General features: G+C 39.3%; 1 protein-coding gene across 1 annotated transcript in view; it reads right to left on the bottom strand.

The window, feature by feature from the left end:
* Positions 1–27,854, bottom strand: part of LOC144763945 (LIM homeobox transcription factor 1-alpha-like) — a 518,887-nt gene that overhangs the window by 397,071 nt on the left and 93,962 nt on the right. The window contains exon 3 of the mRNA XM_078649994.1: positions 20,455–20,641. Within this exon, the coding sequence (XP_078506120.1) occupies positions 20,455–20,641 (187 nt within the window). The remainder of the gene's footprint in view (positions 1–20,454; positions 20,642–27,854) is intronic.

Here is a 27,854-nt window from a genome sequence, read left to right as displayed (position 1 = left end):
GCCCTTCTCTAGTGTTATATGGGAGGAGTGCAGAAGATTGAGAAAGTGACTAGGATAAAATTAGTTATTGGTCGCCAGTTATTCTATTTAATGTAGGTGATTGCCATGCGAAGATTAAACGAGTAGGGTGAACTTCAGAGTAAATGATTAGCCCTGGGTTCTAAACATTGGTCAACATGTTTCTTGCCTGTGTAGCCCAAAGGCTTGTCTTTCAGCAATTCATTAGGACCAAATGTGTGCCCTAATCTACGGTAAGGTTTCTGAATGATGAGATATTACGTGTTTGTAGTCTTTTAGGAAGAAACCAATCTAATGGTGCTTTCAGTGTACCTAAAAAAACCCTCTCAATGGGTGCTGCAGTTCATATCCTCATATGACTCGTTTGCCTGGTTGCTCGGGCCCCATAGAGAACCGTGGAGAAGTTCTACGATATGCAATCAGTTGCATGCCGGAGAAGCATCACATTTGGCTTCCAAGGTCTCCATGTAGAAAACATTCCAGTGCCTCGGCAGTCACAAATTACATTATTCTCCTTTTTGCTACTAGGAACAGTTGAAGTTTAATTAAACAAAATAAACTAAGCACCAAGTAATGGATAGGAACTGCTATATAAAACGAGGCTAGCCGCACCTCCACTCGAGGATGATGTTCCTTCATGACTATCTGCTTTTTAAAAAGTGAACCAAAGTCGGAGACACAAAACTCATTCTTCCCATGAAGGAGCAATTGTCTAAAGCTATTGCCAACTTGTAGAAAACCCACATGGCCAGATAGCTGTACAGACTGGTTCCAAGGAAGTCGAAGTAACAGTGAGTGGAGAGGCAGATAGGTTCATTTATAGTGTTAATGTGTGTCTACATGTCTTGGCATTTGGTAATCTAATGTGTTGGCAATTTCTGTGTGTTCTTTCGCTCTTTATGCTTTGCGTGGCTTCAGTTGGAAATGTTCTATATATATCTGTCATTTTGTATACTATTTGATGTGGGGAGTTTTTTTGAGGTTGCTCCATACTGCTCTGTTTGTATATTGCGTTAAAAGGTTCATGCTTTTGAGTTCTATTTTATGTACTGCTGTTTTTTTAGATCCTTCTTGTTTCACACTGTGTTGTCTGTTGTTGTATGTACATATTTCTCCTGATGTATGTTATAGCTTCTTTTGTTTTTAAGTGTGTATATTCGTAATGTATTGTGTTTTGTCTTCGGTTGGTGTGTCGCAGTAGTTGTTTGTATTCATGTAATCTCAGAAAAGCATCCTCCCTTTATGTTTTTAAGTTACTTTTAATTTGTATTAATGTTTGCATATGTCTTTTTGCATATTTCTTTTAACGCTAAGTACAACATACTTTTTCTTTATACATTACTTAACTTTATTAAACATAGATGTAAGCTTAATGTTAACAGGAAGGACTTCAAAAATAAGCTTTATGGTGAAAGTTGTAAAATATAGTTCAACTGGTTCTTACATGAAAGAAAATTTGTGTTAAGGTTTAGTAAGAAAAACCTTTTAAGATGGAAAGCATGGAAATTACTGAATTTCCATTAATTGATATTGCTTATATCTATAAATACTACTATGACTGATGGTTTCGGCTATAAAGGATTACTTCTGTTTATTAAGTCATGTGGATGGATAGTGTATATGTGTATGAATATTCATACATAGTGCTGATATGGGAAGTGTATAAGTGTGCAGATCTTATACAAATGATGTTTCATTTGACTCTGTGATGTTGTACTGATGGTAATGTATGGCATTTCTATGTAGGATTCATAGCTGACCATGTGTCTTTTGTGCGAAGTGAAGGAAATTGTTTGGCCTTTCTGTCCAGGCCCAAAGTCTAACATTTCCAGAGTTTTGAACTTTATTTTCTTCTGATAGCCTGGAACCAATTTTATAATTTTTGAAGTGTGCACTAGTTTTCCTCAGATTGTCTGCATTTGAAATCTGGTGGAGAACTGATGAAATTAATTTTAAAAAATTTGTCCTAGATTAGACAAATTGCAAACGTAATGTTTTCAGCATCCACTTGTAACCTCAGCAACCGCTTGTAAATTGTGAAGAATATGGTGTATTGTATGTAGCATACATTTTACTATCCAAAGTTTGGTGATGTTTGCTTAACCATTTCTAAAGTTAGGAGGCAATGAATTTGAACTCCTATAGAATATACAATAAAACTAACAGTGGTACATAAGCACCACCATAGTGAACACATCACCTTCGGAACAGGAGACACGTCTAGGAAACTATAATCAATTGTACCAGAAGAGGAAAAACGGAAACAGTTCTTTCAAAGCCCTTGTTGGCTTACCCAATGGAAGCCATATCAGAAAACACATAATCACACCATGCCTTTGAATATAGATACAAGCTCAGGGCAAGACAGAGGGTGATCAATCTCTGCACACTGCTTCTTTCAGAATATCAAACTTTATCTCAGGTTACCAAATAAAAAGAGCAGGCACATGTTCTTCCAAAAATGTCCCTTGCATAATCATTCATATGCAATTTCAAAATTGATGGGACTGCTTAAAAGGTGTAGGCAAATCACTGCATATTAGAAGAATCACCATTATTACAGCACCCCGCTATGCAAGAGGGACACCGCACTTGATTAACACATTCTGCTTCATTAACCCTTTGACAGTCCAGGTGTCTGTGCACTCTTTTGTTTGACATTTTCTATATTGTTTGTTCAGATCTTACACAAAGGTTGAAGATGCATTTGCCCCTTTGTGTGCTCTGTGTTCATGGCATGTATATATGTCATAAGGATGTACAGCAAACAGGTTATCTGATTTATGTATACGTCAATAGGGCCGTCAAGAACTTACTTCATTGCAGGTCTTTGTAGGGTTTTCTTTAACTGAGATTTTTAACGGCAAAATAAATAACACAACATGCTTATACTTCATCTCAAAATTGGTTTGTTGAAAAAATATTTAATTGTTCAAGTGTACTCTGATTTTTTAAGATATTTTCTAATGTGTGATTTCAAGTGTAACAAATATTTTGTGCACTGAAAAAAACGATGTGAACAAATGGATATAAAATAAGTTGCAATTATGCACGAGTTGCAGTTACGCTATTGCTTGTAAGTTGTAGGTCTGGGCGAAATTTCAATTACGCTGGCGTCATTCAAATCATTTCCAGAATTTTTCTGCTGAGCTTTTGATATGAAATTTTGAAAATTACACCATTATGCCACTAGACATATTTGGGGGTCACTTGGGTAAAATTACTATGACGGGAACATCGGAGTTTGTGCTTCCAGGCATTTCACTGAGGAAAAAGTTGCCAGGTATGAACTTGTTCCCATTTAAAAAATGCAAGAGCTCTTTGACTGGAACTACGAGGTGTGGTAAATCCGCACTATTTGAGATCCTTCCTGATTCTACAGAAAACTTTGACAGAGGCTGAAAAGCAAGGCCACTCCTTGTGACAATAAATGGATAGTCAATTTCCCAGTCTGGCATTATATCCATGATCATGTATCGGCACACAACTAATCAAGAAAAATGACACATAGTCCGTGTTCAATAGGGATGTATGTCATTACATCGCATACTAATACCACGCATGCCATTAGAACGGGGTATTACTACGCAATATCAATGACATCGCATTACATTACATCGCATACTTTTACCACGAGTATGCCTTTACCACGCATGCCATTACAACGCAAAGGCATGCGTGATAAAGCTATACTCGTGGTAAAAGTATGCAAGGTAAGGGACAACCCTACCCCTACACCTACACAACACACTACTCCCACCCCTACACTACCCCTAACCCAAAAACACTACCACACTACACTACCCACACTCCTCCCACCCCTACACTACCCTAAACCCCAAAAGATTACTACGCTACCCACACTCCTCCCACCCCTACACTACCCTAAACCCCAAAAGACTACTACGCTACCCACACTACTCCCACCCCTACACTACCCCAACCCAAAAACACTACCACACTACTACACTACCCACACTACTCCCACCCTTACACTACCCTAAACCCTAAAACACTACTACGCTACCCACACTACTCCCACCCCTACACTACCCTAAACCCTACAACACTACCACACTACTACACTACCCACTCTACTCCCACCACTGCACTACCCTAAACCCTAAAACACTACTACGCTACCCACACTACTCCCACCCCTACACTACCCTAAACCATAAAACACTACTACGCTACCCACACTACTCCCACCCCTACACTACCCTAAACCCTAAAACACTACTACTCTACCCACACTACTCCCACCCCTACACTACCCCATCCCAAAAACACTACCACACTATTACACTACCCACACTACTCCCACCCCTACACTACCCTAAACCCTAAAACACTACTACACTACCCACACTACTCCCACCCCTACACTACCCTAAAACCTAAAACACTACTAAGCTACCCACACTACTCCCACCCCTACACTACCCTAAACCCTACAACACTACTACGCTACCCACAATACTCCCACCCTTACACTACCCTAAACCCTAAAACACTACTACGCTACCCACACTACTCCCACCCCTACACTACCCCAACCCAAAAACACTACCACACTACTACACTACCCACACTACTCCCACCCCTACACTACCCTAAACCCTAAAACACTACTACGCTACCCACACTACTCCCACCCCTACACTACCCTAAACCCTAAAACACTACTACGCTACCCACACTACTCCCACCCCTACACTACCCCAACCCAAAAACACTACTACACTACTCCCACCCCTACACTACCCTAAACCCTAAAACACTACTACGCTACCCACACTACTCCCACCCATACACTACCCTAAACCCTAAAACACTACTACTCTACCCACACTACTCCCACCCCTACACTACCCCAACCCAAAAACACTACCACACTACTACGCTACCCACACTACACCCACCCCTACACTACCCTAAACCCTAAAACACTACTACGCTACCCACACTACTCCCACCCCTACACTACCCCAACCAAAAAACCCCAAAACACTACTACGCTACCCACACTACTCCCACCCCTACACTACCCTAAACCCTAAAACACTACTACACTACCCACACTACTCCCACCCCTACACTACCCTAAACCCTACAACACTACTACGCTACCCACACTACTCCCACCCCTACACTACACTAAACCCTAAAACACTACTACGCTACCCACACTACTTCTACCCCTACACTACCCCAACCCTAAAACACTACTACGCTACCCACACTACTCCCACCCCTACACTACCCTAAACCCTAAAACACTACTACGCTACCCACACTACTCCCACCCCTACACTACCCTAAACCCTACAACACTACTACGCTACCCACACTACTCCCACCCCTACACTACCCTAAACCTTAAAACACTACTACGCTACCCACACTACTCCCACCCTACACTACCCTAATACACTACAATAAACAAACACTTCAACACTACACTACCCTAAAACCTAAATCACTACACTACATAAACATAACACTACCTTCCCTAATACACTACACTAAACAAATACGACAACACCACAACACACACTAAAACGTTTTTAAAAAAACACACACAACACAAACATTACCACACTACATTTAAACTACCCTAAACCCTACAAAAGTAACCCCCAGCCCATGCACAAACCCCCTTACCTCTCTCCTCTCCAGCATCGCCGTCGGATCCTGCTTCCTCCTTCCTGCTAGATTCACGTCGTTGTGGGGAAACGACGTGGATAGCCGCCCCCGCCGCTGCCATTACACATTACATTGCATGCGTTGTAAAAGCGCATGCGATGTAATGGTATGTGTGTTTTACCACACGTTGTAACATCGCATGCGTTGTAATGCATGCGATGTAAAAGCAACGTGTGGTAAAACCCGAATTGTAATGGCTGTTCCCCGTTCAATAGGGTAAGTAGATGCTATCAAGGATCAACTCGGTGGCACTAATTTTATAGGCCTGATAAAAATGAAAAGCTGAGTGAGCTCTGCTGGGATTTGAACCTTGTGATCAGCAAACCACATGGAAATCTTCGGAGCAGGTGCACAAATAACTGCATTTTCCTACTAGCATGAAGAACTTTAGCTGCAAAAAGAACATAACAAATGGGAACCTAATGATCCCCACAGAGAAAACAATGGGATCATATCTTAGAACTAGGCACAAAATCAAAACATACTCTGGGCCTTTCGAATAAATCTTAATTACTCGTTTCCTTCATCTGGCAGTTCATTGAACATCTGTAAACATCTGCTCAGAGAGAGTGGGAAGGATCCTTAAACCACACTAACTTGGCAAAAGTTCTCATTCTCTGAGCACACAACAAACATGCATCGATAATAGACTCTGATATGAAATATTTCTGCATGGGAGCCTGGGAAAGGATGCAAGCAAGAGCCAGTTCTCATGCTGACTCTGTCCATGAGCCATTCCTGCTCTAGTCTCTAACAATTAAAAAACATAGGGGCATATGTACAATCCCTATCGCCAAAGGAACGTCCCTTTTTGTGACGTTCCCGTGGCGATAGGGGCCTTGCTTTATGTACAAGGCAGCGTTAAACCCCTTAATGTGGCTTAACACTGCCTTGTTCATGAGGCCTCTTTTCACGCTATGTTTAGCGTGAAAGGGGCGTGCAGTGTGTGTTGTGGTAGGCGTTCCACCGCAACTCCCATTGTATTTGACACTGCCCTCTATGTACAAGGGTGGCGTACATGGGAGGCAACGCCAAAATTAAGACCAGGAAAATCCTGGTCTTAAGTTGGCAAAACGAGGAGAAATGCATTATTTCTCCTCGTTTTTTCCATGTGTGCTGCCATGTGCAGTGCACATGGAAAAAGCTTAATGCCATGGTTTGTTTATGTACAGGAAGGTTCCCCTTCCTGTACATAAACAGACCTTTTAAAAAGATGCCATTTTGTAACTTTCATGTGTGCTGCTTGAAGCAGGACACATTAAAGTTACAAAATGGCATTTTAGGATTGTTTATGTGCAGGAAGGGACACCCTCCTACACATAACCAATCCTCCCCTGCACATAGACACCCTTGCACTCTGGTGCAAGGGTGCCTGCATTGGCACTAAGTTGTTAAACTTAGCGCCATCGCAGGGGGAAACGCAAGGCTGCATCACATTCTTGTAAATATGGTGCAGCCTTGCATTTCCAAAGTGGTGGAGCGTGTCGTTAAGCCCATGAGGCTAACAACACACTCCACCACTTCATTGTACATATCTCCCATAGATTTTCAGACTTCAGGCCGCAGTCCAGAACAATTCAGTGCCATTGTAACATTCATTCACTTTTATGGAACGCTGATTTAGTACAAGTGTAACAATACAACGTTAATATCAAATTATCTAATCGAATTAGAGTGAGTGAAAAGTTTCATTTATTGTTAAGGTAATAGAAATATAACACAATTTTGCCTGCAGGACATTCTGGTATCTGAATTTCACGTGCATTAAAAAAAAAAGAAAAAGCAACAAACATTTTTTACAAGAAATATGTTTCCATTTGCTTAAAAGCTTGTTCGAAAGAACTGGGATCTTCTTGAATTAAAGATAAAAAAGGTGAAAATAAATTAGAATGAAAATACGCAGTTTAGTTGTGACCAAATAAATTGGAAGGGTTCACAAATTGAGATTTCTTCATTACGAATAGTGTAGAAATATTTGGAAAATATTTCTCAAATATAATAATTGAAGTTAAAATGTTATTAAACTTATTTAAAATACTTCAAACAAAAATTGAGATTAGAACTTTGGATGAGAAATCATCTTGAGTCACAAAAAGTTAAGTAAAAACTTGTAATTTTAGAGGAACTACATACATTTAGAATGTGCATGGGATTTCAAATTAAATGGCAAATAATGTTCTATGTAAGACTGCATTGTAACTACAGTATAATGATAATGTCAAGTGGATGTTTCAAAAACATTTCTTTGCTTACAAATCATATTTTTATGTGCATTGCCACATAAATAACTCAAAACGTATTTTATAAAATGCATAAGGTTTGAAAGACATACAAGAACATGAACAGAAAAAGTGAAGTTTCAATACTGAGGCCATAGAACTGTCCCTCTTTTCTTTACACTTGAATGTCCACTTCACATGAAAACCATTAAAAAAAATCACTAGTAAGAACACAAAAGCTCCTGTCAAACACCTTCCAGAAAACACCTAACCATCTGTATGTACAGGCCACACATATTAAGATACCCTTAAAGCAAATTATTCAATTGAAGTTTCCTTAGAAACTAAGCGGTAAGTGCTCCTCATCTACCAACACACTATTTAGAATGTCTGAGTCTGTCAAGTTATAAATACATTTTTGTGCAGCGATTGCTTTTTATTTGGCTAACTGACCAAGAGATAAATGCATATGAATCATTCAATAGAAATTAGCTGCCATAGGAAGTAGAGACATGAATGAGATATTGATTGATGTATCTTCAAGTTCAGAAAAAGTTTATTAAGGAAAAGAGAATGGTAAGATACAATATGTAGGAACAATAAAAATAAAAACAAAGAATAAAAGTATACAATCGGTACTGGTTGAAATACATGTTATACAGAGGAAAAAGACACAAAAAGCATTATAGGTTGGCAAAAACAATCAGAGTAGCAATATCATAAATGTAATACAAGGGGGAGAGAGATTTTTCTTCTTTTTGTTTTAAAAATAAAATAAAAGAGTGCAAGTGTATAAAATACAATAACAATAGAGTTTAGAAATCTAACTGTATAATAACATAGAGGAAAGTCATGGAGGCTTAGCTACTTCTACTTCTTGATTGATTTATCTTAATGTAATACTTTGAGCCAATCTTACAGGGTGATTGGCACAAGACATCCACTGCAGTATGTGCAAAATCTCATTATTAATGTTTGCAATGTTTACCCCATAAATTCACTCACACTGCTGTGATCATGCACTTGCTGCTTCCTTCATGCACAGCCTAAAGCTCTTGATAACTCCCTGTATCCAGCCATTACTTTACACTGCCTCCCCTGAGCTGATCAGCTGTCCTTGTTGAAGCAGTGTTCTTGAGAGTGCCTAGGAGTGTACCAACCGTTTCCCTGATTCTAGTGCCTATCAAAATTGTACTTTGTACAGCACTATCTCAAATGTAGAAAATGCTGTTTCTTTCTACTTTTTCTATCCTCAAATTGAATATTTCTCAAAAAGCATCCTCAATACTCCTAAACCCCTGCATGAAAATCCATTCTTAATTTAAAACCTCCAGTTACTTCTTCTCCTTCTTTCTTTCAAATTTCCTCTCCTTAGTTTCCATCCTCTGCATGCCTACTGTCTCCAAGTTTAGCTTAAGCCACAGGTATCTTTGCTTTAGTCTCTATTAATGTATATCTGCAAATTGCCCACACCTCATGTCAAAAATCACAATAGCTCCTTGTTTAAAAGTCATTTCTGCAACCTAACAATAGTTTATCTCCTCTAATATATGTAATAATCCCATCAGCCAACTGCATGAACTCACTTTCTTCTATTTCCCCACTAATGATCATACCTAGCTGTATATACAATACTATGCTGCTCGTGCTAGAAACTATTCATTTAAATCCCTATAGGTTGTATGCTACAGACATTAAGGTGTCGATTCCGATCCGGTAAAATCTCCGTCCGTACGATTCGTATCCGGAGCTGTTTCCGTACGACTCGTACGGACGCCGTACGACCGGACGATTCCGATCCCGATCGTCCGACCCGGTCGCGATTCGTACGGTACACGTCGATTCGTACGGAAAAGCGCACGATCACCTACACACCGTACCCCCCATGATCGCAGGGGTACGCGCCGTACCCCTGTGATCATTCGGGGTACGTGCCGTACACCCAGCGTACATGGGGTACGTGCCGTACACCCACCGTACATGGGGTACGGTGCGTACCCCATGTACGCTGGGTGTACGGCACGTACCCCGCATGATCACAGGGGTACGGCGCGTACCCCTGCGATCATGCGGGGTACGTGCCGTACCCGGGGGGGGCGTTCCGTACCTGTTTCGGCGCGAACTCTGCGTTTACGACTGTTTTCGGCTCCCGTAGGAAAAGGGTCGTACGGTGCGTACCCGGCACGAATCGTACTTGCTGGGTCATAAAAACCAGCCGCGAACAGTAGTGATGTCGTGTACAGCGGGTTCCGAGTGAGACTCGTACGGAGATTTGAGTCGTATGGAGTCCTGTACGACTCGTACGGAGTTCGGCTCCTGGTACGGATCGTACTTCGTCGTACGTACGGGACGTTTACGGGTACGATTAGTACGGGGAAAAAACGCTCCGTACGATGATTCGGAGCGCATTTTACCGGATCGGAATCGACCCCTAAATATTTTGACAGACACTGATATAGAATTGTTATAGTATACAAAGGCTTGTGAGGAGGCTTTAACACTGACAAATTCATAATATTTTTTTCTGAATTCAGGATTTTTTGGTAAGAATAAATCAAAAAGATTTTCTACAGCGCTGGAACATACTAGGACCTGATGCACATTCTAAGGATATTAAAGGGAATGTACTTACCCGAATGACGGACATGACATTGCTTATCTTTTTTTTTTAATTCTCTTGTTCGCTAGGAATATTCATCATAGAAATATTTAAAGAGGACACATATACACTGAATTTGATTCTGGAATTGATGAATAATTAATGGATTTCCCTCAATGGGGTGGAGTTTCCTAAGGGTTTACTGGTGATCATTCAGGCTGCTGTGTTTTGAATTCTCTGGAGTGTTTCTACATCTGCTCCATTTTGAGCCGAGGGCTATCCTTTGTCCCTAGCACACGACCCAACTTGTTTAAATTACATGAAGATCTTTTTTCCTTCTTCAGGAAGGTTAGACTGAAGAAATATTTTCTGGATGGACCAATAGAAAATGAAAATGACAATCCGTCCAGATGTAAACCGCCATCTCAATTTACACCTACCTTGGAGATGATAGGCCCGGAAGTTCAAATTTTTGAAAATAATGTCCTAAAAGAAATTACTCGTATACCCAAACACCCCATAAAAGTACAGAACAACTTATCAGCGAAAGAAAATGAAGCCTTGGATATAATTAAATCTAACAAGGCACTTGTTATAAAACCATGTGATAAGGGTGGGGGAATCGTGGTAATGAGTAAAACAAATTATGATGAAAAGATCAAAGAAATGCTGGCTGTACCACACCACTATAAAAAAGCTCATTCCAGGGAGTTAAGAAGGGTAAAGTGCGAGATAGAAGATATAACATCGAGAGCCCTAACACGTGGAGACATATGCCAACAGGAGTATGACTTTTTAAATAAGTCTCATCCTAGGATTCCGGCACTTTACGGCCTCCCAAAGACTCACAAAAACACGCTGAACCCATCCATGCAGCCCATCATTTCCACCATTGGCTCAAGTACAGAGCCACTTTCTAAATACGTGGATACTTATTTGTGCCCTTTAACAAAAACCTACACCTCATATGTCCGTGACACCGGGGACATGATAACTAGATTAGAGGATATGCAATTCAACCATAGCACTGAAATCCTAGTAACGCTTGACATTGAGGCTTTGTACACCAACATTTCTCAATTTCAAGCGTTGCAGACAGTGGCAGCCCTCCTACAGAGGACACCTGGAGAAAGACCGATCCAATTTCTTTTGGAATGTTTGGAAATAGTGCTTATGAATAACTTCTTTGAATTTAATGACAAATTATACCAACAAATAAAGGGCACCAGCATGGGAGCTTCCTGTGCTCCTAACATTACAAATATCTATATAGGACAATGGGAACGAAAAAATGTCTTCAATGAGATGGCTCCATTTTATGACAATGTCGTGAAGTGGATGCGTTTCATTGACAACATTTTCTTCATCTGGAAAGGAAACAATGACTCTCTGCAGGAATACATCCTGTGGTTAAATGCAAGCGATCCCAATCTTAAATTTACATCGAATAGCAGTACTCAAAATGTGGAATTTCTTGACATCATGATCACAGGGACAAATTCAATCCTAGAGGTCAGTTTATACAGAAAACCTACTGCCAAAAATACCATTTTGCAATACCAAAGTTATCACCCCAATATCCAGAAGGACTCAATCCCATTTGGAGAGTTCCTTCGAATAAGGAGAAATTGCACAAATATGGTAGAATCCCACAAACATGGTGATGCCCTAAAAAAGAGACTAATAGCGAGAGGCTACCCAAACAGATTGGTCCGCCATGCATACAAAAGGGCAAAATATTACAATCGAGACACCCTTTTGGAGGAAAAGAGAAGAGATCCAAAAAATCAGGTGGTTTGTGTAGTCAATCATTCTCCTCTTAACTTTAAAATAAAAAACATAATTCAGAAACACTGGAAAATTCTGAATAGCAATGAGGAGGAACCTTCATTAGATCAACCCTTGGTGGCCTTTCGTAGAAACCGGAATTTAAGGGACATTCTTGTACATACGAGACTGGATAAACCACAGGTACGACAGTCTACAATTACAGGCCTCCCAGCAATCCTGGGCAATCACAGATGCGGCTCATGCCATGCCTGTGACTCAGCTATTGTTACAGATTGCTTTGAGTATCATAATAAGAAATTTAAATTAAGAGACCTCACAAATTGTAGGAGCAGTAACATAATTTACGCCCTTATCTGCCCGTGTAACATCTGCTATATAGGCGAAACTTCACGAGAATTTAGGGTAAGATACAGTGAGCACACATCCTCAATAAGAAACAGCAGGACAGAAGCACCATTGACCCAACATTTCTTAACACATGGACATTCAGAGATGGACATTAAATGGTGTATCCTTGAAAAAGTAAAGGGACAGATTGGAACGCCAATGGAGGAAATCCATAAAAGAAGGGAAACCTTCTGGATATTCACTCTTGACAGCGTGAAACAGGGATTGAATCAGGAAATACAATGGAATGTTACCAGGACATGGTAACATAGCCATGCAGAAGGAAATAATGAATACAAAATCATCTTAACCTTCCCTGTATTACTAGACAAATGTTTCATGATGCTTTAACCAAATATTTAATCTTACAACCGATCCAGTGATAAGATTGGTAAATGTGGCATTGCAACTAATATGCACAAATGACATTGAATATTGGAATAAGCTAGCAAACATCTAGTATAATACATTACTGGCTAGTTGAAATAACCTTTCAGGTATCAGGTAACTTTGTGACTGAGCACTATTGTAAGCTCACCCATGTGTCTCTATGAAAAGAAGCTAAGGGTCCTCCATCCTCAATGCAAATTTTAAGGAGGTTGTGAATACATCAAAATAGCCATCTACGAATATTTACACCAATTGTACAAACCTTTTTTGCTCTATAAAAGTACAGTAAAGACTATCATATTGTTGGTACTAACAGTTATGAGATACTGGTACTGAATTATATAAAAAATAGATATAGCCACAATTAAAAAAGAAAGTGTGGTTTATCTGTTTATGTACATGGTCTACATGTCACAAAAGTACGTTCAAGATGGCCGATGGAAATCGGTTAATTTCCGATTTCCCTTCACGATCATCTGTGAGAAGTGTTGAGAACAGTTATGAGATACAGGCACTGCATTATATAAAAAAATAGATATAGCCACAAATAAAAAAGAGAGTGTTATCTGTTTATGTACATGGTCTACATGTCACAAAAGTACATCCAAGATGGCCGACGGAAATCGGTTAATTTCCGATTTCCCTTCACAATCATCTGTGAGAAGTGTCTGATTATTAAAGTATGAGCCATCTCTGATCCTTTTGTATTTAATAGGGAAGTTAGTATTTGTGCTGATAATTCCGTTTAGGGAGGTCAGTATTGCATTATATATCACACTAAAATGAGTTGTGAGAGTACTTTTAAGATGGCTGACGCATATCTGTCCGGTCTCCATGTCTATTGCCTTTTAACAGTGAAATCGTCAAACTACATAAAATAAGAGAAGACTAATGCTGGTATATCTGTGAGCGTTTTAAATATAATGCACTGAAAAAAGCTTGCGGAATCTAAACTTTTCGTTGTTAGATCGCGTTGGTTACAAATTAAAATCGTATGATTGGACGACCGCTGTAACTATAATGTAATACATGGTACAATACTATCATGTGAGAAAGTAATTAGAATCGCGTTTCTGTAAACATTTATAAAATATGGCACAAAGAGATATATGACATTCCTCCACTACAAAATGGCGGACACATTGACACAAATATTAGCTGCAGGAATCCAACTCTGCTCGGATAAGTGATTGGCTTTAACTGATCATGTGACCATGACCAACTTGAAATCTCTTGGCATTTGGCAAACAGATGTCTCGAATTAAACAATTATGAGTACATTAGGCACTGGGAGTAGGTGTATAAATAGCGGGAGTCAGTGAGCAGCAATCCGAAGGTGTGGACGGATGAAGTGTCACGAGCTCTGGTGATAGGATACTACTAGATGGGAAAGAAGTAAGTAAAGGCTGGAACTCTTGCTGGGGTTATTTGCAATTCAAAGTAGACTTAATTGTAGTGCTACAAGCGAGTCATTAAGATAGACTGGGTTTTTAAAAAAAAAAATTTGGGGGCTATCTGTAATTCAAAGTAGACTTAAGAGAGGGGCTCCAAGCTAGTCATTAAGATAAACTGAGCAGCTAGAAAAATTTCGCTTTTCAGAAGGAGACAACAGAAATTGTCTGTTAGTAATACAATGATCAAATGGGAAGCCACAGCGAAAATAATAGTAATTACATACGCCCTTTTAAGAATTACTGAGAAGTTTGGAGAAACTTTGGATTCATAATCAAAAAAGGAAAAGATACAAGCAAGAACAATTGAAGATAAATACCAGAAGAGAGGGTGATCACCAGAGCAACGGAAGTAACACTGATAAAAGGTACCCCCATATCGAAGATTTAGTTTTAAAGGACACTAGAAATAGTTTATATCATATGGGCTAATTAGGCTCTCTATGTTTCCTATCCATCTATACAGAGTGTACAACTAAAGAAATAAAAAAGCGAGAACAATTGAAGATAAATACCAGAAAAGAGGGTGATTACCGAGTAACGGAAGTAACACGGATGTATGACGTTTCAACGCATGCTTTTACCACGCATTCCTTTACAACGCAGGTTTTACAACGCAAGTCGCTACAACGACTTGCGTTGGGGGGCACTGGATAGTGAATAGTTTAATTTACTATTCTAACTCCAGTCCCCGTGGGTAGTAGGGAAGGTGTTGGATAGAAAATTAAACTATTCCCTATCCTAGAGCGTCCCCCAGCGCAATGCGTTGTAATAACGTGCGTTGTAAAAGTTGCGTCGTAATGGTAGTGCGTTGTAAAAGTTGCGTTGTAAAGGATGTTCCCCAAGTAACACTGATAAAAGGTACCCCCATATCGGAGATTTAGTCTTAAAGGACACTAGAATTAGTTTATATCATATGGGCTAATTAGGCTCTCTGTGTTTCCTATCTATCTATACAGAGTGTACAACTAAAGAAATAAAAATCGTGTCGAACCCATACCTAATTTACACTGTTAAAAGGTAAGCAGGTGATTCCAGACAAACCTAATAAAGATAATAGAACAACATTATATTAACTCTAATATTGGCAATATATGTCTCCCTCCTACCATCAGCCATTAGAATACACAGTCGAAAAAGGAAAAACTAGAAGCAGAATTCCTAACTGTGAACAAAACAAAGGTGTTATACACAGAAAAGAGTAAGTGTGTTGTAATCTTTCTCTGACAAGTCAAAGTTGTGACTAAAGGATGTATGAACAGGTAGATATAGATAAAATGTCTATTAGAAGCTAAATCTGTGCAACTGCCCAGAGTAGGTGTGGGCATTTGCGGACGGTACGATAGCTTGGAAAAAAGTTAGGATTGATTGATAATACTATCCTCACCACCTTAATCCGGCCTTGACCCAAGTAAGTAGGGCCAATGTGCAAGGTACCAAAAATAAAGATACACACAGAAGAAATGAATGGAAATTATGTAAACTTCCCTCGGGTGCGGTAAACACGGGTCTGTGGATATGCTTAGCACATGTTGCATGTATCACTTGGGTCCAAATGGATGTTACTATATGTTAGTAGAGGGGCACTTTACCGAGTAAAAGAAAAACTTTTTCTTATATATATATTTCTTTTGTAGATACTCCTGGGTTAGAGATCCCTATGCAATATTCTGACGGGTCCTGAAGAAGGTCCTGAAGAAGGTGGTGTCCAATATCGCTTAATCCACCGAAACGCGTTGACCAAGTCTATTATTGAATCCTACGGAATGTAGTGAATCCATTGTGAACATTAGATAAACAACTGAAACGTGTTAACTCGGACAGATGGAGTGTATTGTGTGAATAGTGTGTATGCAGTATGTATGTATGATGTTGGTTGCATGTTTTCTCTACCCAGGTGTGTATGTTAATCATTAGAGGTTTTATGTGTAAATAATTTTGTAATATTGAAATTTTGTAAAAGAACTGTGTTTGATTTACAAAATAATTGTTTCATAAAAAGTAAATAGTATTAAAAAAAAGAGAATAAGATTTTATAAGAACCATAAAGGACTACACAAAGATGAATAAATAAAATGAAAAAAGAAAGTGAAAAGAAATAACTGGTTTGTCGGTATTTATTAGTGCCTAATGTGGAATCTTTTACATGGATCCTTAAAATAAATGGGTCGTGAGGGAGAGTTCTTATAGTTCTACATCTTGTCCACCGCATACCCAAGAGACCCAGGACCAAATTGGAGATTGTAGACAAGCAAGGGTGTTGTAAGGGTCAATTCAGTTGTTTAACGCAAAATTAGAAGGGCCTCTCTGCAGAATGTAGTGATGGGCCACTCAGATTCCTATATCTCACAGATATTCATAGGCCAAGGGCTATAAAGAGGCCCAGTGAAGATTGGCGCCCCTCCTGCTCTGCATGGACTGCACTGATCCACATTACACCCCTGGGTCAACCTACTGATTTCTTCAGGGGCTCACAGGGCGTTTGATGTCACTTCTATTATGTATAACAATGGTAATTTTCATATGAGATATTATTGTACATTAATTTATATATTTCTTTTAAATGTAGAACAAAAGAAAAACATCAAACAATACTAATAACTTAATTTTAACTAAATCTTCAAATAATCTAAATATACTAAATTACATTTCCATTATTTTCTGCAGTTTACATTAGAAAACACATTCTCATCAAAACGTCAAAAATGAATTTTTAATATGAATGAATAATTATTAAAGGTAGTGTACAGAATTAATTGAAAGCAATGTAATTATATTAAAATTGAAAGTCGTTTGACCTTACAGAGGAACAAGACAGAAAAAGCATATTGCTTTATGATGTCATAGAAACCTAAGCCAGTTAAACAACCTTTTTTCATATGGCAGTTGGTATTTTATTTCTTGTAATTCATAGCCACAATATCACCCATCTCTCAACCTTCCTTTAAATCTTTAGTCTCTTGTCTTATTCTCACTTCCTTGTTTTAAAATATTCTTAATAGAAGAGATTAACCAAATGCTAAGAATCCCAAAATTATCAGGGTCAAATATAAGGTGCCAAATGAGAACATGATTTGACCAAGGTTGCATAATTTCAGTCAATAAGATAGGTTGGGATTCAAAAACAGTTCTCCTACTTTCTCAGTTTAAAGTTTAACTCATACACCACCTCTATTTTTTCCCTAAAAAGCATTTCTTCTTTTCTAGTCAATCACATTGAACTCATTAAATAGAATGACAAATCCCTTCACAATTAATAGAATGTCAGAAAGTCAATTGTGCTATGGCTGGAGAACACAGGAAACTAAAATGGACCAGGGCCATGATACCGATTGGTACAACAGCATGAAGTGGTCGAGTCACATGAAGCACAAGTTTCCCTCCCTAATGGATACTGATGTATGCTAATCAGCAGGGGTCATGTTACAAAATTCATCCTGTAAGATTCAGTTCTTTGTCACAGTAAACAATAACTTCCACCAGGTACAAATATCATCTGGGTGCTCCATTTCGTACCTAATAAATTGGTTTAGTACGCAAGTCCCACTGCATGAGTGTATCCCTATTCTCTGGAGTGCCTGGTGCACCATCATAGGCTGAGAATTTGTCCCAGCGCATGCTTTGTAATAGCCAGATATTTAGTAATAACATTTAAGGATGATCCTATTACACTCCCAAATAAGCCGAATCAGACCACACTGTAGGTTTTGTACAAAACTAGTTTCGAACTTGCAAATGTAGACACAGGAGGTTCTACAGTTTAATTGTGATTTGGTCATGTCTTAGTCAGTTTCACAACAGACTCTTGCATATGTATTAATCAACTGATAGATCTCTCGTTTCCCCAAGCAAGTCATTATAAGTTCCAAAGGACACTAATTGTTTAAGTCTTCACACCCATCCGAAAAGTGACTCACTTTTATTTGTTGCTTTGATTGAATTCCTTCAAGCAATTATATTTTTAGATACTAAATATAAACCAAAATATAACCTATTAATATGTCCTCCGGGTGTGTGTTATATTGTGAGTAAAACGGACTTTAAATTTGAACAAAAGAAACCAACAATTTAAGTTTCTTTCTACTGTGTGTTAATAAATACATCAAAAACATTTTGAAAGAAAGAGAGCAATGAACAATCAATAGTTGCACCAATATATATATATATATAGGACATTGAGACTTTACTTCAGAATGGATTGCTCTGTATAGGTGTAATAAGCCAGTCAGTATGTCAAATCACATAATTATGGCAAAACATAGGAAATTAATGTACATAATGGCTTTTTACTGTTTGCACTGTTTATACAACACAGATACAGAAAACACCTTTTTCTTAATTTTTCAGATGTGACAGACAAGGCATATTTGATGCATGGTGGATAACAGTTTGGTCCTTAAAGAAGGTCATGGAAGGAAGCCTTCTCTGCTTATGACCAAAGACACATGCTTTATAAATGATGCGTAATGGAACATAACAAAATGTGCCCTGCTAGAAACATATCCACGTGTAATTCAGAATCAGCGATGTATGAAGGTTTTTCAATCATGAAACTCTTAAATATTACTGCAGATGCTTGAAAATGTATGCAGAGTATGTCTATGACCATGGATAACTCTTCCAATCAATTCCAGTATGCTCCTGCTTTTGGTATCTTAATTTATTGGAACTTGTGCTTTTCCAGTAATGCACACTCTTTTCATATTTTTATATTTTAATACAATAAAAATTGCAAAAAGATAAATTGGTGCAAAATGGACCTGTTTATTTTAGCTTTGATGTGAAGTTTATACTATATTTGTCTCTGCCTCTTAGAATGTTTTTCTAATTGTAATGATAACATTTGAAAAACTGTAAGATAATATAAGCATCATGATTACAATAAGGATATTGGAATGTAAACATAGTGATATAAGTTTGATTGCTTCGTATTAAATACCAGTTGGACCATACAAAAAAGCGGAACACAAATACTCAATATATACAGCGAAATAAAGTAGACACTGCTCTAACGATGCTGTTTTCAGAATTATGGTTGGAGTGTTTCATAAAGAGTATTTATACATTTTCAGTTTAGTTATTTAGTCATTCTACCCCTTTGAACAAAGAAATAACCAATAAAATATTAACTAATGTGCTTGGTTCATATTCACAGTGAAAATTTACATTTTCGAATACGTAGTTTTTCTCCTAGCAAAATTGCTGTGTTACAAACTCTTCCCCAGAGATCTAAGCTATTGAATTTGAGATATGCAAAACAATTATTCGGTAGAAACATTTAAAAATATAACTTAGCCAAAATGGAATTCATAATATTTAAATTCCTTGAGCATGGATTATCATGCAGGTGTTGATTACTGTGGAAGACCTAAATACAATGTAAAACAATGTAATAAAAAAAAAAACATGTGTGTGTATGAGAAAGCATGAAATATATTCTAGTCCAGGATTTTAGGGCTCCTGATACTTGTCTTCATTTTCAACTGAGATGTTAATGTCTATTAGAGATATCTTTTTTCAGAACCTGATCTCAATGACAACTGTATTGGCATTTTTATGCAGAAGATGCATTGTTTTCATCTTTCCCAGAAAGAAGGGTCTGTTTTATGATACTCACAGTTTGTATTGATGGCACCAAACCAATGAACAGATTTTATATGGATGGCTAATTTATACTTGCTTTTATTTGTAGGGTATCTATGATACTACTGTAGTTTGTCAATGCATTGTTGTATGAGATGACTGTCACATCCGTGGAGGTCTATTACCATAATTCATTATTTACTCCTTACTTTTCACAAAATACTGAAAGATTATGTGTGATTATGATGCAAAAAAACCTACGGTTGAGAGAATGCGCTCAGTGAAGACAAGAGAAAGTTGACCTTACTTTTCGTAGTCGTGCTTGCAGTAAAGCTGTCGGTTACGGCAGAAGCAGGTCCCAGAGAGCTGTTGGAGGCAGGCAGCACACTTCACGCAGGCCTCATGCCAGGATCTTTCATTGACTCGCAAGAGGAAGCGATCTGAGATAGGAGAGTCACAGCCAGCGCACAGCTCAATCATTTTCGACTCTGGGCCTAGCAAGAACAGAAAATATTGATGATGTTCAGTAAACAGCCAATGGGCTGCTTTCAATGGCTCAAAACAATTCATATAAGAAACTTTCTTCACATGTCCACTCCCTCTAAAAACAGAAGATCTACAACTTCTTCAGGACATATTAAAATCTTCAAAGTCATGGTTTTTATCAAAGTATAGATAGGTATGCTGTGTAACACCTGGAGGTACTATGATGGCATTGCCACACCACAGCAACGTGGCACCTTCGCGAGGGTAAATTGCACTCAACCAGAGATCTAAACACTTGCCCCTCACTAACCTAGGGAGTGTAATCTAAGTTATTTACTAAAGGATGCAAGAATAACATATTTGAGTGTGTACTACTGTGATACTAGCAACACAAATACTGGTGGTGTGTCAACATAACATCATAGGGAAAAAAACAGCTTGTGCAGAACATATTTTGTTGGAAAGTGTAGTGCTGAATGATTTTGTCTATTACTTTAAGCAGTCGCCGTCATAAGCTCACGAAGTCAGGTCTAAGACTCTCTACAGACACAGACAGCATGTAGAAAATGTCTCCTGGGACATTTACGGCATAGATTCTCATAAAGTCTCTTATTTCTGGACATTCCTCTTTTTCTCGGATCGGTCAGTCTTGTGTAGGAAATGCCTTCAGAAACCCAGCTGTCAAGTCACAGCAACCCGTGCAGGTAAGAGCGGTGGGGGGGATTTCGATGGACGATGACAAGAGAAAATTAATTATTTATTGAATTTTCCCTCATCATCATCCTTCGAACCAGCCCCCCCCCTCCTCCCAGCCCCACCACCCCATCGATCTTACCTGCACAGGCCACGGCTGACAGCATCTGTAGAAGGGATCTGCAACATAGATTGTAGGTGGAAGGATCCTGGACAGCCACTTCCTGTCGTTTTTCTAAGGACTGGGAGATGTGAGCATAACCAATTATTAAAAGATTGCTTCAAAAAGATTCTGAGGAAATTGAATAACTAAGTCCGTGAATAAGTTACTCCAACTCCTATGGTGTTTAACATTGGTCTTTAAGGACTGGCTCTACTCCAGATTTGTGTAATCAATGAGAACTAATCTGTCAAGACGTGATGAGAAACTCAAGGCTGTGTGTTGTAACCAGAAGGAAGACATTTACTTTCTTAATGAAGCCCTCACCCACCACCCTAGTTGGTGGCATGCTTCATCATCGGGCCCACCTGGTGACACAGAGTATGTCCCTGGTGTGCTACAACGCCTGTGTTATAGCGAAGCAGGTATACTTACTGAGTGTGCGGTGTGGGTGGCGTGAAAGTGAGATTTAAAAACTGTCCAGTGGTCCCTAGTGATTTAGTTTTAATGATTGGGCCTCTGGCAGCATTAAAAAGCAAGGCAGCGGATGTAGGTGGAGGTTTATTTAGGAAACTCCTGCACCCTGTGAGTGGTCTACATGTTTCAGCTAGGCCTTTAATATAAAGTGTCTTTCCTCAGGACCTAGAAACGTGAAATGTGCGATCTATACTAACTCTAGTGTACAGATCAAAGTATGTGTAGCACATGCTAAGGTGCTCTATGTATGAGAAGGCAATTCCTTCTCAAAGCATTCAATAGCGATTAGCTACGTGTGCCCCATGAGATTCCAGCAGAGGTACTGGCATACATGCATGCCCAGGACCTGTAGGAACACCTCTGTTGTAGCTTCGGATCTCCAGATTGACCATGAGCTACCTATGTGGGATAATGTTAATTGCCTCTGATCTAAATGTGGAAAATGTACGACTTCAGTGGCTATTATTAAAATTAGACATGGATCTATCCCTCTTGCGCCAAGACAGGACACCATTGCACCTACTCCAATGTTAACCCGTTGGCTGCGCCGCCCGTTTTGCAAAAGTGCGGCACTTCCGCAAAATGGGTGGGGCCGTGTCGGCCATTGGCCGACGGCAGCACCAGTGAGGTAGTGCTGCAGTCGGCCAATGGCCGACGGCAGCATGGATGGGGTTCCAGTTACGAATGTTTACTCATTCAAATACATTGCCTTGAGATACATGAGAAATGTACACCTGGTATAAAGGGTTCATGCAAATGGAGGTGATTCAGAAAATAACAATAGCATTTTGTCTGCAAGGTGGACTTCAAGTTGTGTGCCAGAAACTGGCACACAGTCAGGTGTCAATTATTTTTGTTATATATCTTTCAAGGGAAATTATTCTTTCAATTAGAGCAGGAAAATATATGACCTCTTAAAGATTTTAAAAAAAGTCTAAAGTGCCCCTTTTTAAACGGAAGGCATTTCTCTTTTTAAAACACAAGAAGATTAATTTACTGAAAGGAAAAGATTGCACAAGCACCCTTGCTTATGTTGTGAGAATGATCAAACCTGCTTCGAAATGTATTCTGTATGCCAGTGTAAACCATTGCAACTGATGTTGGCCACTCCATTTGCCGTGAATATGCCACATTGTATTATCTTGAGTGGAAGCACTAGTTGTAGGATTCACAAGATCCATATGACTCTTCCTTGGAAATCTACACATGCAAACATATGCATACCCATACAAATTGCGGATTTCCAATTATATGCCCTTGCATAAACTAGTAGATGTTTCACCTGAAGAAAATCTACTGGCATGAGGTTAAAATGCACAGTAACTTTCTTATGTCTAGAAAAGATATTTTCAGATTAAGAAATCCCTTCCTCTACACGCAAATATACAGCTGTTGTGTTGCTCACAGAATACTTTTCAGTGCTAAATTTAGGTTTGCAAATTGAAAGTGAAAGACCATAGGGAAGATATCTGTGTGTACACACTTTCTAAATGGACATCCTTCTCCCACCTCCCTGGAGAAAACCCAAATTCACATCCAACCCAAATCTACACTCTGGAAAATCCACATTTGTAGCTTTTCCACATTCATAAATTCCACCGCCAGGCTTAAATGGTGTACAGTTTTGCTTCTGTGACTGTGAATATGCAAGATCTACAGAGGGCACTCTTTGTGTATCTGTATCCCCAAAAATGTATACAAAGTGTGGTGAATTGGACTTGAGTAGTTTACATCTGCAGACCTACTTTGTACTTCTGTCTCCTATTGTGAATATGGAATATTTTACATATGAGTAGATAACTCACTTGCAGTGGATTAAATGCTTTTAGTTACTGGGTTCCCCACAGGCACGTAACTTGGGGGGTTGCGGGGCAGGAGGTTCAGTACCCCCACAAAGGAGCACCCTGCCCAACAAGTGTCCATTCATAACTGGAAAAGTATCAATTTGTTTTTTTCTTTTAAAGCTTTATGTGGGTCTGAGGGCCTCACTCTCTCTGCCTACTGAACTGCATAATGACTAGCAATAACTTGAGCATATGTTTGAAAAGGTGTGAAGTCAGCATGGTTGGAAACTAGTTTATCACATCCCTCCTGAGGCACAAACAGACACTATGGTTTTCTGAGACGTCTGCCACTCCTTCGCTACAAAATAAAATAGGCATTGGCAAGCCCAACAGGTCTGAATTACGAACGAAAGCACCTTTTGTGTCAGCAATGGGTTTAGGCACTCAATCAGTTATCATGCATGCACTTTGCCACTCATCTTTGCACATATAAATTCATTCATTCATTCAATGACTCATTCTTGCGTTCACCCTCTGACACAACTGCAAAAAAACACAAAACTCAACAGCATATACAAAATCAATTAAAACAATACAAGTAGAAAATAAATCATACTGCTATCTAAACACTAAACCAAGCAGTATGTCTTGCAGAGTTTTTCTACATATACTATTGCACTATGAACAACAGCATTTCATATTGGGCTCCAGGTTTAGAGGACATTGACATGTGGGATGCTGCACACTGCAGATCAAAAGAGCGGCAAGCAAGCGACCCGTGAGCACTGCCTGGAGAGCTGTAGTATCCTTTTAAAAATGTTAAAATAAACAGAGGAGAAGCAAAGGAATGAAAGGGGGAACTATAAAAAGAGAAAATTGAAAACTAAAAGTCTGGCCAACCAGCCCTGATAATGAAGCATTCATTCTCAGGTGAATGTATATGTGTGATCAGAAAATGTAGTAATTCAAAGGGAAAAAGAGCCAACGACTGATTAGGACTGAAGCAATACTTCATGTAGTACACTGTCATGGATGAAAGCAGAGGTTAAATGACACTCAGACAGACCAGTGGCTGAACAGAACTGACCCAAAGGCCCTTTATGTATCTATACGGATATATATTTATATACATGGATGTAAGTATTATGAAACATTTCTAATACAAGATCCTGGCAGTCAGCTAAGAAGAGATTCTAGAAAGAATTATAACGGTTAAAATCTTCTCCTGCAAGGACTTGTCAGAGGTGATAACCAACACCACACTCCTCCCTACAAAGGCAATCTGTGACTCCTCGTGTAATCTGTAGACTTTAATACAGAGGAATAACAATTCACCCTTAAAAGTCTATTGACTTTTACATATGCTTTTCATAATCAATATGCCAGCTCTACTGCCTTTATTATAACTTTTCATAATAAACAGATCAGACCTCTGTCATTTGAAATATTTTCCTAGTGAACCAATCAGGCCTCTAGGTGTTATCATTTAGCAATCACCATAATTAATTCAGGCCTACTGTACTGAGCATAGACTTTCCCACAAGTCAACCATCAGGCACACGCTCACAAAATTGCAAATGTGAACAAAATTACAGCCAAATATTATCTCATTTTTTGAGGTAGTTCTTTATTGGTATTTTTAGCATACAACACTGTATCTCCAATACTATGTGTTTGGAACAGATATAAGTACAGGACATATGTGACTTAGAACAGTCCTACCAATAGATATAATGGTGCAATAAATGTCAATGTATCCACTGGCGATAAGTACAATGGTTCGGTCTAGAAAATGACCAGACATTGGACTTCCCTGTGGTCAACAAAACGTGTACTGTACTGTCACAAATGCTCAAGGAAGAACAGGGGTGGGGGTATATGAGAGGTAGAGGAGAAAGAATTAGGGCCAGTTGGGGGTCCCAGCAAAGAATGCCGGTACAAGTGCATCACTAGATGCTCCAGTGCTTGTGCCATCGGAGTATAACAAAATCACTGTATACCTAATGGATTGTCTGTCCCAGTGGCATCCCACCATTGAGCCCACAGCTCGATCCCAGATAATCGATGCTTAATGTGCCCCATCATACAAGTGGAAACAGCACTCAGAAATGTGTCCACCCACAATAGATGGAGGACATAAGGGTCTGTACCACCAATGTCCATCAGGGCTGGCTATGTTGAACTCCTTCACCAGGGCTATAGCCAAATGAATAGTATGTCTCCTAACAGGGCTTAACAAGGATTTTCACAGTGCAAATCTTCTATACACATGATTTGCTAGTGGGGGTATCCAACACTAAAACCCTTCCGTACTAGGTTGATATTTAAGATTCCATGTAACAGCAAGGAGTGGCAAAGCTAATACATCTAACCTTTGCAAGGTATCAGCTTTGTCAATGTTTTAGTTGTGTTTTGCTGCATTGTGACTGCTGTGCAGCATTCATAATACTATGTTTTTTATTGCTGGCAGTAGGAAGGGCAAGAGGCAACACCGAAGGAGAAAAGGCATGCGGGGCAACATGGATTACAGATGTGTGGGAAAAAAAGCGATATGACACAGCCAGAGCTGGCTGCACCCCAGGACTTTTTTTGTTATATGAGTGGGGGGGGGGGTTGACAGTGGGACAACACAGACAAGAGAGGGGAGCAGGGGACACATGGACAATTAGGAGTGACATGGGAAGGGCAAAGTGGGTGGGAGGGGCAACAGAGACAATGGGGGAGGAAGGGAGCGAGGTACAGCACAGCCAATGGAAGGAAGGCGTATGTTGGGGCAACACGGACAATGGAGGTAACGGCAGGTGAAAGGGGCAAGGAAGGGACAGTAGATGGGCAGGTCAACATCACAGACCGTGGAGGGTTGGTGGGTGGGAGGAACACAGAAGCGGGAGAAGTACACAAGGGATACAGCTGAAAAGAAGCACTTTGGTTGAGTGCTTAAACACAAAGAAAAAAGTAGTGTCTAAAACAATGAGCAGTAGAAGGACAGTTCCATGCTCCAGTGGAGGAAAAAACACATGAAGAGGAAGGAAACCTATGGCAGCTGACCAATAAAAAGCAAGCTATGAGAGTGATAATAAAGCCAACCAATAGCAAGCAATATGTGACCTCTAAGCCCACTGTTAGAAAACAATATGTCTTGCAAGAAACAGCACATGTGCTTACCTAGGCAATACCTAAAGAATCCTATATGTTTGCTTTAATTCATAGTAATAGCAATCCACTCTTGAATTACTGTTGCCTTTAAAATATATATCCTTTATCATTGGCTTGTCATCATTACCAACTGAAGCCTACTCTACTGAACGTAAGGTTTTCACAAGGCAACAATCCGCCCACAGCACAGTCATAAAAGTACAAATGTATACAAAATGACAGTTGGCAAAGCAAAACACTATCTCTCCTAATAAAGTATAGCAAGGATTATCCCCAACTCACGTCTACTCGACTGAACATAAGCTTTCCACAAGACAGCCGTCTGCCTTACCATCATAAAAGTATACATGTATTCATAATTACAGTTGGCAAAGCAAAATACTATTTCTCCCAAGGATTATTGTAGTGCACATCTTCTATCTCTGTGATTTGTTAAAATGGATCATCAACACCAAAACTCTTGCCTATTATAGTAGTCTGTGAAATTCAATGTAACAAAATACCTGCCTAAAGACTTTAGCACAGTGTATTAACAATACATCCTTAAAAGCCTATTGTCTTTAGCACATACTTTTCACGATAAGTGGGTCAGTCCTACTGGCTTTGCCGTAATGTTTCAAAATAAGCAGCTCAGACTAATGGAATCTTGCATGACTTTTCTCAATGAACGATGAAGCCTTTATCCCTTAGTATTCGCTTTACACCTTACCCAACAATGGCCTATTGCAGTTCACATAAACTGGCAGTCATCGTGTATGCAGTTATAAATTTACAAATATGTACAAAAATAGAGCTTGCAAAACAACATACTGCCCTTATCAACAGGGCCTAACAAGAATCCTTTCAGTGAAAAGACCCAGGGTTTGCCACAGTGAGTGGCCAATGCCAAAGCCCCTGAATGCTATGGTAATCTGTGAGATTGCAGGTAACACAAAATACTAGCCTATGGCC

Source organism: Lissotriton helveticus, chromosome 1_1, assembly GCF_964261635.1.
Source record: "Lissotriton helveticus chromosome 1_1, aLisHel1.1, whole genome shotgun sequence".
Taxonomy (NCBI): domain Eukaryota; kingdom Metazoa; phylum Chordata; class Amphibia; order Caudata; family Salamandridae; genus Lissotriton; species Lissotriton helveticus.
Note: the sequence above shows the minus strand (reverse complement) of the source record. Positions and strands in the feature narration are given on the sequence as shown.